This window comes from Podarcis melisellensis (assembly GCF_964234715.1).
Source record: "Podarcis melisellensis genome assembly, contig: HAP1_SCAFFOLD_354, whole genome shotgun sequence".
In the NCBI taxonomy this organism is placed as follows: Eukaryota; Metazoa; Chordata; class Lepidosauria; order Squamata; family Lacertidae; genus Podarcis; species Podarcis melisellensis.
Window position 1 is genome coordinate 1 of NW_028112855.1, and position 18,301 is coordinate 18,301.

General features: G+C 48.6%; 1 protein-coding gene across 1 annotated transcript; it reads right to left on the bottom strand.

Moving 5' to 3' along the window:
- Positions 1-14,541: 14,541 nt before the first annotated feature.
- LOC309362467 (olfactory receptor 13H1-like) lies at positions 14,542-16,713 on the bottom strand. The gene is made up of 2 exons (XM_081931822.1): positions 16,653-16,713; positions 14,542-15,731 (listed from the first exon to the last, which is right to left on the bottom strand). The coding sequence occupies exon 2, from the start codon at positions 15,720-15,722 to the stop codon at positions 14,790-14,792; it is 933 nt and encodes a 310-aa protein (XP_081787948.1). The 5' UTR covers positions 15,723-15,731; positions 16,653-16,713; the 3' UTR covers positions 14,542-14,789.
- Between the last annotated feature and the right edge of the window lie 1,588 nt (positions 16,714-18,301).

Genomic DNA, 18,301 nt, shown 5'->3' on the forward strand with positions numbered 1-18,301 from the left:
TGAACCCTCTGATCTATAGTTTGAGGAACAAGGATGTGAAAGGAGCCTTGTGGAGGGTAATGGGCAGGAAAATGGATCCCTAGCCCCCTTTAAATATATCTGAATACACCTCTTGAGTGCCTGAATGCTCTTTTGAATTCCTTTAATGTAATACTTCCTATTTTATAAATAAAATTTGTAGAAATGGTTCAGTTTTTGGAATGCTTATTTCTTTTTTTGTTATTTCATCTTTTTAAAATCTTGTCACAGACACTGCTTATGTAGCCTTAGGCTGTGATGTGGTTTATAAATTTGTAAAATAAACATAAACAAATCAGCTCCCCTCATCTCTCACTAGGGGCCATGCAGAGTGGGGTGGAGGAGGAACTGCCATCTAAGGACCTAAGAGGGTCGGTAGGGAAGGAGGTGGTCTTTCAGATATTTGGGGCCTAAATCAGTTAGGGCTTTAAAGAATAATGTGAGCACCTTGAATGGGGCCCAGAAACAAACTGGCAACCAGTACAGTGGTTTTAAAACAGTCAATGGAGTATTACCAATCCCCTCTAAGGCAAAGACCAGGTTGAGTGTAAGCCCAGCTACGTGTGTTGGACCATCGATGCCCTGAGTCAGCCCCATGAAGTCCTGAACCAGCCCATTTGAGGCATCCTTGACATGGATATTGAAGTCCCCAACAGCACTGTGTGAGTCTTATCCAGTATTTCCCACACAGGTGCATAATGGTCACAGCAGATGAAGGGAGGGCCACAAGAATGCCACAAGGAGACTGTCATTGGGTTGAATTTGTCACTTTGCATTTCTTAGTGCAGAAAGTATTGATCTGATGTGTAGAGATGGTTCTGGAAGCTACTGGAAGCTTCTCTGTGTGAAAGAAGCAAGCAGAAGGTTCATGATGTTTGGGTTATTCCTTCAAAGAAGCTGACTATAATAATAAGGCCAGAAAGTTGACTATAATAATAAGGCCAGAAAGAGCCTGGGTTTCACTTTCTACCTCTCTTTCCTTCTGGTCTACTGTTCTCTATATAGTATGCTTAGTGTTAAGGCTTTAGTCTTATTATAAGTTAAGTTGTAAATTTAAGTTAAGTCTGCTACAACTGGATTTCTTATGGACAGGGCCAATCCTGATTGTATTGGATTTGTGACCATGATGCTCATTTGCCTTCAGTAGTAGTAAAGCTCTGCTGGATGAAATACAATTGCCTCTGGTCTATTTTTTGGGAATCCTGCAATGTGTTTAAGTTTTTACTCTGCTAGCTATACATTGGAATCCACTCTGGATCAATAGTGATCAGACAGAATTAAGCCACAGCTTTATTGATTACAGGAAACAGTAGGTTTGGCTATGGCATTGGGCATGTACGTATCCAGCATCAGGCAGCCCACCTGCTACCTGATAAGAACCTTTCAGAAGATAAGCTTTATTTTACTAGCCCAAGGCCATGACAGAACCATACAGACACCATCAAAGAAATATCTATATCTATCATCTATCTGTCTATCTATCTATCTATATCTATCTATCATCTATCTATCTATCATCTATCTATCTATCATCTATCATCTATCTATATCTATCTATCTATATCTATCATCTATCATCTATCTATCTATATCTATATCTATATCTATATCTATCATCTATCTATCTATCTATCTATCTATCTATCTATCTATCTATATCTATCTATCTATCTATCTAATCTATCTATATCTATCTATCATCTATCTATCTATCTATCTATCTATCTATCTATCTATCTATCATCTATCTAATCTATCTATCTATCTATCTGACACCTGCAAAACTATTGCAAGACTATTGTGCCTCTTGACTGCTTGCCTAATTTAACAACATAAAAGACACCAATTTTGGCTTAGCAGCTAAACAGGACTCCACAGAATCTGGAATTTTGCTGCCCTATATAAGAACAGCGTTTGTTCCCTAATATGATCAAAAGGAGGAAAAGATTGCACAGAGCTTGAGTAATCTGCCCAATTCCAAAAAAAAGCAGATTAGATAACTTCATTGTGGGACACCTTCCCTCTGATCTGGGTTACCTATATCCAATGGGTTTATACTAAGTGCTCAAGAGGACACGGGTGGCGCTGTGGGTTAAACCACAGAGCCTAGGACTTGCCAATTGGAAGGTCGGCAGTTCGAATCCCCGCGACTGGGTGAGCTCCCGTTGCTCGGTCCCTGCTCCTGCCAACCTAGCAGTTCGAAAGCACATCAAAGTGCAAGTAGATAAATAGGTACCGCTCCAGCGGGAAGGTAAATGGCGTTTCTGTGTGCTGCTCTGGTTCGCCATGACCCGGAAGCTGTACGCCGGCTCCCTTGGCCAGTAAAGTGAGATGAGCGTGCAACCCCAGAGTCGGCCACGACTGGACCTAATGATCAGGCGTCCCTTTACCTTTACCTAAGTGCTCAAGAGATCCAGCACTTAGCCAACACTCATGATGTACAGAGTTTCTTTAAAGCCACAAAGACCATCTATGGGCCAATAAATCATGGCATATGCCCCCTACATTCAGCAGATAGTTTTGTTGTTGTTTAGTCGTTTAGTCGTGTCCGACTCTTCGTGACCCCATGGACCAGAGCACGCCAGGCACTTCTGTCTTCCACTGCCTCCCGCAGTTTGGTCAGACTCATGTTTGTAGCTTCAAAGACACTATCCAACCATCTCGTCCTCTGTCGTCCCCTTCTCCTTGTGCCCTCCATCTTTCCCAACATCAGGGTCTTTTCCAGGGAGTCTTCTCTTCTCATGAGGTGGCCAAAGTATTGGCGCCTCAGCTTCACGATCTGTCCTTCCAGTGAGCACTCAGGGCTGATTTCCTTAAGAATGGATCGGTTTGTTCTTCTTGCAGTCCATGGGACTCTCAAGAGTCTCCTCCAGCACCATAATTCAAAAGCATCAATTCTTCAGCGATCTGCCTTCTTTATGGTCCAGCTCTCACTTCCATACATCACTACTGGGAAAACCATAGCTTTTACCATACGGACCTTTGTTGGCAAGGTGATGTCTCTGCTTTTTAAGATGCTGACTAGGTTTGTCATTGCTTTCCTCCCAAGAAGCAGGCATCTCTTAATTTCGTGGCTGCTGTCACCATCTGCAGTGATCATGGAGCCTAAGAAAGTAAAATCTCTCACTGCCTCCATTTCTTCTCCTTCTATTTGCCAGGAGGTGATGGGACCAGTGGCCATGATCTTCGTTTTTTTGATGTTGAGCTTCAGACCATATTTTGCACTCTCCTCTTTCACCCTCAATAAAAGGTTCTTTAATTCCTCCTCACTTTCTGCCATCAAGGTTGTGTCATCTGCATATCTGAGGTTGTTGATATTTCTTCCGGCAATCTTAATTCCGGCTTCGGATTCATCCAGCCCAGCCTTTCGCATGATGAATTCTGCATATAAGTTAAATAAGCAGGGAGACAATATACAGCCTTGTCGTACTCCTTTCCCAATTTTGAACCAATCAGTTGTTCCATATCCAGTTCTAACTGTAGCTTCTTGTCCCACATAGAGATTTCTCAGGAGACAGATGAGGTGATCAGGCACTCCCATTTCTGTGTATTCATAAGGGATTTGATTTAGATTGTATCTTACCGGCCCAGTGGTTTTTCCTACTTTCTTCAGTTTAAGCTTGAATTTTGCTATAAGAAGCTGATGATCTGAGCCACAGTCAGCTCCAGGTCTTGTTTTTGCTGACTGTATCAAGCTTCTCCATCTTTGGCTGCAGAGAATATAATCAATCTGATTTCGATGCTGCCCATCTGGTGATGTCCACGTGTAGAGTCATCTCTTGTGTTGTTGGAAAAGTGTGTTTGTGATGACCAGCTTGTTCTCTTGACAGAACTCTATTAGCCTTTGCCCTGCTTCATTTTGCTCTCCAAGGCCAAACTTGTCAGTTGTTCCTTTTATCTCTTGGTTCCCTACTTTAGCATTCCAATCCCCTATAATGCGAAGAACATCCTTCTTTGGTGTCACTTCTATAAGGTGTTGTAAGTCTTCATAGAATTGGTCAATTTCAGTTTCTTCCGCACCAATAGTTGGTGCATAAACTTGGATTACTGTTATGTTAAAAGGTCTGCCTTGGATTCATATCGAGATCATTCTATCATTTTTGAGATTGCATCCCAGTACTGCTTTCGCAACTCTTTTGTTGACTATGAGAGCCACTCCATTTCTTTTGCGGGTTTCTTGCCCACAGTAGTAGATATGATGGTCATCCGAACTGAATTCGCCCATTCCCGTCCATTTTAGTTCAGTGATGCCCAGGATGTCAATATTTATTCTTGCCATCTCATTTTTGACCACATCCAACTTACCCAGGTTCATGGTTCTTACATTCCAGGTTCCCCTTCATGGATCACTGCCTTGCCGTGGCAAAGGGGTTTGAAGAACTCAGAGAAGCTATGAACTATGCCGAGCAGGGCACCCAAATTGAACAGGTCATAGTGGAGAGTTTTGACCAAACGTGATCCATCTGGAGGAGGAACCGGCAAGCCACTCCAGTATCTCTGCCAAGAAAACTCCATGGACAAAGACAGCAGATAGTACCACACTTCTAAAAGATAAAGAAGCTATTGCACTGCTCTGGAAAGAACACTACCAACATCTCCTTAACCGCATCTCCCCCATAGCTGCTGAAGTCCTCTCACAAATTCCACAAAAACAAATTAGAGACGAGCTTGCAGTATCTCCAAATCTAGGAGAGTTGTTGTCAGGGACTCAGGAGCAGAGGCACAGGGGAGAGAGGAAATGGAGAGCGAAGGGGAAGAATCTGAGGGCAGCGTAGGGGAGTATGAAAGTGGCCCGAGAGATTCCATGAGTCTCTCCAGCGAATCAGAAGATTCCCAGAGGGGGGCGCCGATGGCCAGGGCAGGGGGTTCCCAGGGGGGACACACCAGAAACAAGGGGCCAGCGGGGACTCCCAAAGCAGCAGCGGGAGATCAGGACCAGCTCCTCCACCAGAGCGTAGTGAGGGGGAAGAGTCACATGTATCAGGGCCAGCTTCTCCTCCAGCAGGGAGAGGAGATGAGTCAGGGCTGGCCACGCCTCCATCGCAGAGTGACGGAACGGAGGGGAAGTCAGGTTCAGCTAGCCTCCCCAAAGGGGGAAGCAGTGACAGGAGCAGTGTAACGGTCAGGAGGAAAGTGGCCGGCTGGGCGCGCGCGCCAAGTTCAAATGTACAGGCGCGCGGCACAGCAGGAAACCCGGATTGGGAACCAGGTCCTAAAGCCCGCCGGAGAGAGGGGGAAGACTCAGGGGACTCCTCAGCGTCAGAAGAGTCTAGAAGAGGCGAGACCCCAGCGGACAGGCGGGCCCAGAGGAGAAGAGAGCAAAGGAAGAGGTGGAGCAAGGCTAGAGTCTTAAACTGGTGTCTGGGGGGGAGGAGATTCAGACGGAGCTTCAGCGGTCTAGAGTTTGAGACGTAGAGCTGCGCGCCGCGGCTTTGAAATCGAAACTGAACTTCAATAAAGACTATTGTAAATAGTAACGCACTGGCGTTGGTCCTTTGTGAGCTGGGACCTCGGGCAGCTCTGACAGTTGTGTACAGCTATTAACCAAATGAAAAACAACAAAGCCAGTGGACCTCATGGGATACCTGCTAAAATCTTCAAAGTGGGTGGAATCGAACTTGCACAACAACTTCACAAGCTAATCGAAAAAATCTGGGAAAGAGAAGCGATCCAAGCAGACTTTAGTGATGCCAAAATTATCAATCTTGGGAAACACTGGCCTGTGAGCCCTCCAATTGGAGAACAGCCTTCACCAAAGGTGTCATGGGCTTTGAAGATGCTCGAACTCAGGACGCAAGGGAGAACTGTGCCAAGAGGAACTCCCGCCTGGAAACCAAGGTCCCCACTGTGAAAGGATGCGTGGATCCAGAATTGGCCTCCACAATTACTTATGGACTCATTGTTAAAACCATGTTTATGGAAGACAATCTTACTCGGCTACGAGGGATCGCCAAAGAAGAAGACTCCTGGCAGAGTAGTGGGCAACTCAAGAGGTGAGGGCAACTCAACAAGAGAACATTGAAGCCACTATGTTACCATGAAGCCTTGTTGATTCACCTCCCGTGGACAAGCCAATACAGTGGTACCTCGGGTCAAGTACTTAATTCTTTCCAAAGGTCCGTACTTAACCTGAAACTGTTCTTAACCTGAAGCACCACTTTAGCTAATGGGACCTTGTGCTGCTGCTGCGCCTCCGGAGCATGATTTCTGTTCTCATCCTGAAGCAAAGTTCTTAACCTGAAGCACTATTTCTGGGTTAGTGGAGTCTGTAACCTGAAGCGTATGTAACCCAAGTGTCAGGGCCACCCAAGGTCCCAGCTCACAAGAGACCAAAGTCCAGCCCAGCTTATATACAGAAGCTTTTATTGAAGAACATTGTTAGCTTTACATCCGAGGTGCGTGGCCCTACGTCTGTTAGGCTTAGACCGCTGAAGTCCCCTCTGAATCAGTCCCGCCTCTACACCAGTTTAAGAGGCTTGTGCTGGACCACCTCTTCCTCTCCTTCCTTTTCCGCAGGGTCTTTCTGCCCCCCTGGGTTCCCTCCCTCCGGGATTCCCCAGAGGCTGAATCCTCTGACGCCTGTTCCCCCCTCCTTCGTGCTTTGGGATCAGGCTCCTCCCCCGGGCTCTCCTCACTTCCGCGCGCCTCCACATTTGAACTTGGCGCGCGTACGCTGCTTCTGACTTTCCTTTCGACAGTTACACTGCTCCCAGTACTACTCTCCGCCCCTTCCGGCAGGACGTCTTGCCCCGATCTCCTTCCCCTCTCTGCTTCCTGCTCTGCTCCGTCTGACACACTGGTAGCTCCACCCCCTTCACTCCGTTCCGGCGGAGAAGCCGGTCCCGATCTCCAACTCCCACTGGGGGTTCCCCCGCCGCTGCCCTGCTCCTGACTACTTCCCCCTCTGGCTCCCCTTGGCCTGACCAGGGGGGCTCCCTTTTGGGAATCCTCCGATTCACTGGAAGGACTCATGGACAACCTCGGGTCATTGTCATCCTCTTCTTCGTCGCCCTGGGATCCTTCCCCCTCGCTCTCAGTCTCCTCCCTCATCTGCGCCTCTCTCCCTGAACCCCTGACATCCATCCCCCCCTCAAAGCCCCCCCTTCCCCCCTCCCGCCCGTCGGGCGCAGGTTGTGGGAGCTGCGGCTCTTCGGAGGTAGATGCAGGATACAGGTCGTCTACTTCAATGTCCTCTGCTAGCAGCTCGGTGTATGTGTGTTCGAACTCGGGTTCGTCACCCAAAGTGTTCTTAGTTTCCTCTTCCATTGTTACTTCGTCTGGTGCTGTCTGCCAAGGCCCCGCCATCCATCTCTTGCGCCAGTCCTCCTCTGGTTGCTCGTCCCACCAATAAGAGGGTTCCGTTTCCACCCCCGAGCACGATCCCCTGGGCGGGCTTGATTCTGGCGTTCCCTCCTCAGCGGAAGAAAAGCCCCGGAAAGTGCTGGCTGAAAATGTGGGCGTAAAGAGCCAGTCATCAAAGTACTCGGCTGGCATGGGTCTATGTGGGAAAAGGGCATGGAACTCGTCTTTTAGAAGAGGTTCGTCTAAAGCGTAGTCCGGCACCCAACTGTTGGCACTGGCTGGGGTACCCTCTCTGGCGAGAAAGTATTCTACTCCCTCTGCCCCCCATCTCGAGTCCAGGATCTCTGTGACCTCGTTGAGTGGTTCGGCCCTAGGTGACCCCCCCTCTTGGGTGACTCTCTGCGTGGGTCTGGTACTGTTTCTGACTCCTGAAACCTGTGCGGGGCCTTGTAGGGAGTGAGCACCGACCTATGAAAGACCGGGTGCACTCTGGAGCCTTCGGGGAGGGCCAGTCGAAACGCTACAGGATTGATCCTAGCCTCAACTTGGTATGGCCCTAGCTGCCTGTGTCCTAGCTTCTTCTTAGCTAACGACTTGGCTGGCATCGCTTGGGCCGCTAACCATACCCAGTCCCCCACTTGGATGTCTTCTCCCGCCCTCCTGTGTTTGTCCGCCTGCACCTTATAGGCTTGTTTGGCTAGCTCCAAATGTCTCCGCAGCTCCTCGTGCACCTCTTGCAGTTCTGCTGCGAACTGGTCGGCCTCTTGCGGCACCCCCTCTCCCGTTGCTACGAACCCCGGGAAGGTTCTGGGATGACGGCCATTGTTCGCGAAGAACGGCGTCACCCCTGTCGACGCGTGCTTCGTGTTGTTGTAGGCAAACTCAGCCATCGGCAGGTAGTCCACCCAAGCTGTGGGTCGCTGATTGGCGTAACATCTCAGGTACTGCTGCATGATCGCGTTGACCCTCTCTGCTTGGCCGTTGGTCTGTGGATGTCTCGCCGACGCTAGGTTGATCTTGACGTTCAGGATACCTAGAAGCTTCTGCCAAAAATTGGAAACAAACTGGCGCCTCCTGTCGGACAGGATGGACTGCGGCAGCCCATGCACTCTGAACACGTGGTCGACGAAGAGTTTGGCGGTTTGTTCCGCTGTCGCCACCTTCGCGCAAGGAATGAAGTGCGCCATCTTGGTGAACAGGTCCACAACCACCAGTACCGCCGTCTTGCCTCTGGAGCTGGGCAGATCAGTAACAAAGTCCAGTGCTACTCTCTCCCACGGTTGCTGTGGCGTCTCCAACGGTTCCAGTAGTCCCGCTGGCTTCTGGTGTACTGGCTTGGACCTCTGACAGGTGTCACACCTGGCGACGTAATCCGCTACCTCTCCCCGCATCTGGGGCCACCAAAAGTCCCTGGCCACCAGCTCCATTGTCTTCTCCTTGCCGAAGTGGCCCGCACTGGGGGCGTCGTGCAACTGCTGCAGAACCCTTGCGCGGAGCTCGTCGCCTGGTACGTAGAGGGCACCTTTGCGAGTTAACAGCCCGTCGCGTAACTGGAACTCATCGTCTCTCTGTGAACCCCTGCGCAGCTCCTCCATCTTGGATTGTGCAAACTGATCCATTTGCAACGCGCGTCGCACCGCGTCCAGGTCGACTGCAATGGCAGCGCACGCCCACGCCTGCGGTGCGAAAATGTGCTTGGCTGCTACTGGTGCCGCTTCCTCGAGATATTGCGGTTTCCTGGAGAGCGCATCGGCTATAACGTTAGAATCCCCCGGGATGTATTCTATCCTGAAGTCGAAATCCGCGAAGAATTCCGCCCAGCGCATGTGCCTCTGGCTCTGGAGCTTCGCCGTGCGCCAATACTCTAAGTTTTTGTGGTCCGTGCGGACCTGCACGGTGTGCTTGGCTCCTATGAGGAAGTGTCGCCACGCTTTGAAAGCTGCGTGAATGGCCAACAGCTCCCTGTCCCATATAGTGTAGTTTTGCTCCGCCTTGCTGAGCTTCCGGGAGTAAAAGGCACCGGGTCTCCAATTCCCTTGCGGATCTTCTTGCAGAAGGACGGCTCCAACCGCTCTGTCTGACGCGTCAGTTTCGACTCGCATGGGCCTACCGGGATTCACGTGCAGCAGCTGCTCCTCGGAGGCGAAGAGGCTTTTAAGCTTCCGAAAAGAGCGCTCCGCTTGTTCCGTCCAAGCGAACTTCTTCTTCTTGGAACTGAGAGTGTCCGTGATTGCTGCCGTTTCCTTTGCGAAACCTCTGATGAACTTGCGGTAGAAATTGGCGAACCCGACGAATCTCTGGACTTCCTTCCGATTGCGTGGGCTCTTCCAGTCCAACACCGCGCGGACCTTGACGCTGTCCATGGCCAGCCCCTTGTCGGACAGCTTGTAGCCGAGGAAATCCACCTCCGTCACATCGAACTGGCACTTCTCCAACTTGGCGTAGAGCCTGTGTTCCCATAGTCTCTGCAGGACCTCCTTTACGTCTCTCTCATGAGCTTCCGGCGATTCCGAGAAGATCAGGATGTCGTCGAGGAAACACACACACTTCTTGTAGAGGAGTCCCGCCAGCACGTGATGCATAAAGGCTTGGAAGACGTGAGATCCATTTTGGAGACCAAACGGCATAACTCTGTATTCATACGTGCCCAGAGGCGTGAACATGGCCGTCTTCCACTCATCGCCCTCCCGGATACGTATGAGGTTGTACGCTCCACGCAGATCCAACTTGGTGAAAATCTTCCCCTTCCGTACGGTCGCTAGGAGGTCGTCAATCTTGGGCATGGGAAAGGCCTTGGGCTCGGTCATCGAGTTTATGGCCCGGTAGTCCACGATGAGCCTCTTCTGGGGCGTGTCTTTTTTCTTCACAAAAAACACAGGACTGCCCCCCACTGCTTTGGATTCCCGGATGAATCCGCGCTTCAAATTATGCTCTATGAACTCCCTGAGTTCTTGCATCTCGTCTTCAGACATGGAATACAGCTTTGCAGTCGGCAGCTGCGCCCCCGGCAACAGGTTGATCGCACAGTCGTAAGGCCTGTGGGGTGGCAACTGGTCAGCTTCCTTCTCGCAGAAAACCTCCAAGAATCCTTCGTACTTGCGAGGTACCGCCTGCACCATGCCGAGTTGCAGCTGCTGCTCAGCCCCCTCCTCTCGACTGGACTGGATGCAATGTTGAGCACAGTACGATGAGCAAAAGGTGATCTGCCGTTGGTACCACGCTACAGCAGGACTGTGTCTCTCCAGCCAACTCATGCCTAATACTACAGGCGTGTCTGACAGGCGGGTGACATTGAAGCTAATGACTTCTCGATGATCTCCAATCCGCATCACCATGGGAGGCGTCTGTTGCACAACTTGCCCTCCTAGCAATTTCCTGCCATCAACCGTGACTACGTTCAGGGGCGTTGTCGCGGGCAGAAGCGCTATGCGATGTTGCTTGACGAATTGCACCCCCACAAAGTCCGCGTTGCTGCCAGAGTCGATTGTGATGGGGACTTCCAGGGTGGTTCCATTCGGCAACTGGAGTGTTGCAGTGAGCTGCACCGCTGGCTTGGGTGGTAAAGGGTCTGTGTGTTGCAAAAGCGCTGGGGACTGCTCTACAGACTCGCCTGGCTGAGCCCCAGCATTTCTGCTTCCAGCCAGGCACTGTCGTTTCCCTGAGGTTGCTCTTCGTGCAGCACTTCTGCTGCCACTGTTGCTAAAGCTGCAGTGTGCTTCTGGAGCCTCTGGGGACACTCTCGAGCCATGTGCTGTGCACTGTCACAGATGTAACATTTCCTGTTCCCTCTAGGAGGCTTCGCCTTTACTGCACCGGACGTTGGGGCTCTGGCTGCTGTCTGAGCCCTAGCGCCACCAATTTCCATCGGTTCCTCCCCCTGCCTCCCCAGAGGCGAGGGATGTGCCTGGCCGAACTCCCTGGGGATAAAAGGAGGTGCCCTCGCTGGTGCACGCACCTGGTGTCCTTCTTCACTGTGCCAAGGACGTTCTTCGTGTCTCACCCCAATCGCAAGAGCCCTCTGCACTACGTCTGCCAGGGTCTGAGGTCTGTCCCCCCTGGCTAATTCATCTTTTATGGGGCCGCTGAGACCCTCCCAGAACAAATCTCTCACTGGTTTGCAGTCCTTTTCCCAGCCTAAGACAGTCAGTAACGCAAAAAATCGGGAATGATACTGACGCACAGTGACTTTGCCTTGCCGGAGTCCGTGCATTTCCCTGCGCGCAACATCAATATCCACGGTTGATTGGAAACAAGCGTCCATCGCTTTAAAAAATTCATCAGAATCGCGGCGGGCAGGGCCATCTTCGCGCCACAAATTGCGCAGCCACGCTCTAGCGTCCCCATGCAAATGAGACACAATAAATCCCACTTTCTCCTCTTCATCTTTAAAGTCATTACGCAGCAAATGCAGTGCATATAAGACGTCTGCTCTGAAACTTGGGTAGTGCTTCAAGTTCCCATCGAAGTGGGTAACTAAACTGCCCCCCCGCCTTCCAAGTCCAATTCCCTCCGATCTGGACCCTGGGAACCCTTCTCTGCATGCACGCTCCCACCTGATTTGCAGATCCTGGCAGCGCTTTTCCGCTTCGTCACTCTTCTTCTGAGATGCAACGACCACAGCGGTGAGCTCGGTAACTGTGTTCCGCAGTGCTGTCAGCTGTTCCTCCGCACTCATGGCTGCCACCCTTCGTGAGCTTTGCAAAAAAAAATTTTGCGTTCTTTGACAGGGGACTTACTGTCAGGGCCACCCAAGGTCCCAGCTCACAAGAGACCAAAGTCCAGCCCAGCTTATATACAGAAGCTTTTATTGAAGAACATTGTTAGCTTTACATCCGAGGTGCGTGGCCCTACGTCTGTTAGGCTTAGACCGCTGAAGTCCCCTCTGAATCAGTCCCGCCTCTACACCAGTTTAAGAGGCTTGTGCTGGACCACCTCTTCCTCTCCTTCCTTTTCCGCAGGGTCTTTCTGCCCCCCTGGGTTCCCTCCCTCCGGGATTCCCCAGAGGCTGAATCCTCTGACGCCTGTTCCCCCCTCCTTCGTGCTTTGGGACCAGGCTCCTCCCCCGGGCTCTCCTCACTTCCACGCGCCTCCACATTTGAACTTGGCGCGCGTACGTTGCTTCTGACTTTCCTTTCGACAGTTACACTGCTCCCGGTACTACTCTCCGCCCCTTCCGGCAGGACGTCTTGCCCCGATCTCCTTCCCCTCTCTGCTTCCTGCTCTGCTCCGTCTGACACACTGGTAGCTCCACCCCCTTCACTCCGTTCCAGCGGAGAAGCCGGTCCCGATCTCCAACTCCCACTGGGGGTTCCCCCGCCGCTGCCCTGCTCCTGACTACTTCCCCCTCTGGCTCCCCTTGGCCTGACCAGGGGGGCTCCCTTTTGGGAATCCTCCGATTCACTGGAAGGACTCATGGACAACCTCGGGTCATTGTCATCCTCTTCTTCGTCGCCCTGGGATCCTTCCCCCTCGCTCTCAGTCTCCTCCCTCATCTGCGCCTCTCTCCCTGAACCCCTGACACCGAGGTACCACTGTACCTTTTGAATATGAAGCAGATCTACTGTCTGAGTTGTGCCTATTAAGTGTGCTAACACTACAATCTATCAGCACTAAACAGGAAAAGGTATTGAACTTATCATCCAAACTAGTGCCATGGCCTCAAGGAGAGACATGGATTCCTGATGGGGAACCTGGTGGGGTGGAACTTATGCTGGGGAGTCATCCCCCAACATGGATTGGATGCCCCAACCCTGCACAGGCTGCCATTGGGAGGGGTGTTTTGGTTCATTGGCCCCCAGTGGACTCTCGGACAGAGTCACCCCTCCTGGACCCCTCTCACAGGACCCCTGTGATTAAGTATCCAGACCAATGCCTTATTTGCCAAAGTTGTGAAAGCTGATGTGAGGTAGGCAAAAACCTGCAAGCTGGACTATTTGCTTGCAGGAGAAAATTCCCTTGGCCCTGGATATGGCGACTGAATAAACCATAGCAAGGCTCATAGGCAACGTGCTCACTCCCCCCCCCCCATGGACGGGCCCTTAAAGACTAGGTGGGTGGGTGGAAAAATCCCACGACGATCCTCACACCTGGCCGCCCTCTTAAGTAGGGTAGGGGCAGGCTGCTTGCAACCCCTCAAGCCCCTGCCTCCGATTGGCTAAGTGGGCACTGCCAATGTTCCCTGGGGGCCTGATGTGGCTGGAGGTGGACAGCGCCAGCCAGTTAACTTTGTAACACACATGGGAAACAGAAAGTGTAGATTAAAGGAGACCCCAGCTGGATATCTGAGAATCTGGAGATTTGGAAGATCTAAGTCAAGTCAATCATTCCAAATCAATTAGAGAAATAAAAATAGATCTATCAAACTGGGAAAGTTTAAATTTCTCAGGGGCAGGAAGAAGCTCTTTTATAAAAAATACAGATATTCTGTTTCTAATACTATTATATTAAACAGGAGTGTCAGGTGGTGATGTGGTTGCTCACGAGTAACCAGGCAGGACTCCGACCTGTCTTTTGCAGGTTTTTATGTGTGCAACTATTTACAGTGCAGAACCCCAAAGTTCATGTCCGTCTTAGTCACTTGCAGATTCCGGGAGTGGCCCCTTCTGGTTTCTCCCCCAGCATAAATACTTAGACACCCCAAACTCTGCCTCCCCTCCTTACACTTCACCCCTCTGCTCAAACTGGGCGACAAAAGGGCGTGCCTGTTTCCCAGCTGGCCAGGCTAGGTGAGGCGCTTGGGCTCTCAGTTGGCTTCCCCCTTCCCCCTCTGCTGCACTGGAGGTGTGGCTTTCCCCACCGTTGGACAAGGAGCTGCTCCTCAGAAGCGTTGGAGGCTCTCTGTATCCCCCTGCCTCCCTCCCCTGTCCCAATGGCACTCCCCTGACAATGAGTGACAAATGAATGAAAAATAGGAATATCTAAGTTTTTTATGGGCATGCAGGAAACTCAGAATTACATCAAAAACATTCTGTCAACAAATATCAGGTGGTTTGATATTTCCAACATATAAGGCTATTACAACACAGCCATGCTCAGAATATAAAAAAATGGTTTGCAAAATTTTCTGTCAACAAAAAAACCCCCAAAATGGTTCACCTGCTGAAATAAAAAAATCCCTATGCCATAAATATAGGAGAGAACATACAGTTTTTTAATGAAACTCTGTCACTCCAAACATTTATATGATTTGGAAAAGGTTTCAAATTAAGTCAGGTCCAGAGCTGTCACCGCTTGCTGCAGTTTCCTTCAATTCTGGATGTAGATGTGGGGGGGGGCACTTCTAGGGGACATGAATGTCTGGGAGGGAAACTGGTTAACAGAACTGAGAGCTATAATGGAACAGGGGCTGGTTAAATGTCATTAACAAAAAATATGGGTGAAGGACATCATTTTCCCTCGAGTATCTTCAGATCAGACCTATGCTAATAAAAGTAATTGAAAGCTATGGCCTTATCATCATATTTTGATACTTATTCTGATATTTTCCTTCCAACCAGTTTCCAAAAGGCACCCTTCACATCCTTGTTTCTCAGGCTGTAGATCAAAGGGTTGAGCATAGGTGTCAAAGCTCCATACATTAGAGATATGAGCTTGTCCTTTTCAGAAACCGATTTCCCTTGTGGGCTCAAGTACATGACCATGATTGTGCCATAGAAGACACTGACGACAACAAGGTGAGAGCTGCAGGTGGAAAAGGCTTTCTTGCGACCCTGTGCTGAACGGATGCGCAGTACAGCCAGGCCTATGCGCCCATATGTCACAACTATGAAACCAAAGGGTGGTATTAGGAGAAAAAGGCTGGTAATTTGCATAAATAACTCACTGATATGTGTATCTGAGCAAGCCAGTTTGAGGAATGACTGTAACTCACATGCAAAATGGTTGATGATATGTCGGCCACAGAAGTCAGTAGGCCGCAACAGGGCTGTGGCTACAGTGTAGAGGAAGCAAAGTGTTACAGGGACAGCCACCAGGGCTATGCAAACTCTCCAGCTCATGATCTGCATGTAGTATAAGGGTTGGCAGATAGCCACCAAGCGGTCATATGCCATGATGGCCAGGATGATACATTCTGTTGCGACAACTAACAAACCAATGTACATCTGCAGCAGGCATCCGGAGAAGGAAATTGTGGGCATGTATATGAAGCAGTTGACCAAAATATTTGGAAGTGCATTGTTGGTAAGGATAAGGTCAAGTGATGAGAGGACACAAAGAAAGAAATACATGGGAGTATGAAGGTCAGGATCCTTTATACTCAGCAGGATAATAAGTCCATTGCCAAGCACACTAATGAGGTAGACAATCAAGAGGAACCAAAAGCATACAGCCTGAGCTCTGGGGTATTCGGATAATCCAATCAAGATGAAGCCAGTCACCACAGTCTCATTTTCAGCAGCCATAACATTTTCCTGCAGGGTGAAAAGAATGAAGTATTTAGAAATATGTCACAGTGGGAGGTATGCAGTTTTGGTCATCCCTAAAAAACTGCTCTATCCAAGACGGAAGACCTAGCCAAGACAAATGTATGGTCCATGGGTGCCTATTTTGCTTTGCTTTGAGTTTTGAAGATATCTGCTGTGTGTTGTTTTTCAATTTTATTGTGCTGTTTTTATGGTATATTGTCCTGAGAAACTTTCATAGAAGGCAAGATGATAACTATGACTGCTACTAAATAAAAAATTTCTGAAATTCAAAACCCACATTAATGCACACCTAAGAAATCAAAAAGGTTATATGGAACACGCAGATATCCATTCCTTCTTCAGTAGATACCCTGTCCTAAAAAATAATTAAAAAAAAGAATTCTTATGGAAGTCATAAACTCATCGACAAATATCTGAGTATGTGTTTAAAGGACAAAAACAAACAAACCACCCACTGTGAAAATGCTTTGCCTCCACTGGCAGTCAGAAGTTGTAAACTTATAGTCTTATGTATAAGTGGCTCATTTCCCAAAATAAAATTTTAACACAAATTTCTCCCAACCTTTCAGTTCTATTTAGTCAGGTAATCAAGAAAATAAAGAAAGAAGAATTGAGATAGGATTGCCATCTCAATTGTAGGTAGTCGCACAAACCAGCTTGACTTGCTGGGGCTGATGAGAATTGTAGTTTAGCGGCATCTGGAGGGCCAAGTGTTCCCTGTCCCTGCTATAGAGCTACTGAATCTGAACTACAGATGTAGCATTTACATGCAGATAATAAGCTCACTTACTCCCAAAGCCCTGAATAGTTATGCCTCTGATTCTTCATCAGGCCAAGTGTTGGAAACAGTATGAATACTACTGAAAAGTCAAAGCATGGTCATCCCCTTTTCACTAAAATGCTTACCTGCTGGTACTTCTCCTAATATTGATCTGAGAGGTTTATAACAATATGCTCCCCACAATACATCACAGACCCAGAACACAAAAAAGTTGTAGCGGGAAAGTTGGTGTTAAGAGGGTGATGTTTGTTTTTAAGGTCAGTGAAATGAATTGAAATCTAGTTCACTTCCATGTAAACGGAAGAGTCCTGCTTAGTCCTTGAGATAAAGAAGGTAAGTATTTTGCTCTCGTTTTCTTTCCCTTTTTCGTAAGCTGCATTTGTATTATAGGTCCTTCTGGAGTAAGTAAGGTAAGCCCAGAGGTGAATCCCACAAGTAATGGTATGTAATTGAACCCAGGGGGAACATACTTCACATTAACATTTTGGACTTTATTATTTCATAATCTAAATAAGACTATATTATGAACACGGTAGGAAGGAGGGAAATTATATGGTAAGCACCACCAACATATTAGCAACATAAATTTACTTTTCTTCTGCCTCACTATTCTTTCTTCCAATCTTTCATTTGATGGAACGTATTCCCCTCACAATGGGATGCGGGTGGCGCTGTGGTCTTTTTATATTCTCTCATAAGGTAGATAATCATAAACAAAAGCAATTATGGCTTCATGATAAGGATTATACAACCAAGAAAGGAAATAAGTAAAAGAGAGAAATATACATTATCACATAAGATCTAAGTCTGACCTCTAGGCCCTGTGTCTTTTCACTGGATTATTATGAAGCAGTAGATCATTCTGAGATTATTACATTCTTAACAAAGTGTTGCAAAATAGCAGCATTTGGGCTGAAAGAAAACTCCACGCAGTGAATGAAGAATAACAAAAGGTTTATTGCTTGGCTAGCCAGCAAGCTGACTCAGAGGAATCAGTTCCAAAGTCTGAGCCCTGAGAAAAGGGAGGGGCTCCTTCATATATACATTTCTGTTATCTCTTAAGGCACTACATATGCATAGACTGCGGCAAAATCCCTCCTATCCTAGGCTACATCGCCCTATTAGGATACCATTTATGGTCTTTCCTTAATTGCATATACACTAAGCAAGCTCACAAAGAACTCTCTATTCCTTTCCTTATATGGGTTTACCTTGAGGGAGTTTAGGACATGAAGCAAGGCACGTCTCCCTTTCTTATGCAGACACTCCGGAAAGTGTTTTTGCGAGACAAAGATAACAGCTCATGGTACAAAATTAGGATAGCCTGGCTTGAAGGTCTTTATATGTATCAAAAGTAGAGACATTTTAAAAATTCAGTTTTTCTGAAGCCTAATGAACTGATACTCCACACACACACGTGGGTCTGGGGGTTATCCAGTGGTTGTTCTGCTCCTGGACATGGAAATAGAGCTGTGGGAAGAGTAAAGATGCTGGGGAATTCCAATAAGAACAGAAATGAGACTGAAAACTGGTTTGCTTCTGTATATCAAAGCTAAGCATTTCTCAGGACAGACAACATTGGTCACATTGGAATATTTTGTTCAACAAAAGGACAACTTCACACTGTTCCTCCTCAACTGGCTTTCTCTTATACTGAATAAGTATATCTCTTTTTTCATGTTGTCAGGGGTTCAGGAGCAGAGGCACAGGGGAAGGAGGAAGTGGAGAGCGAAGGGGAACAATCCGAAGGCAGTGTAGGTGAGGATGACAGTGG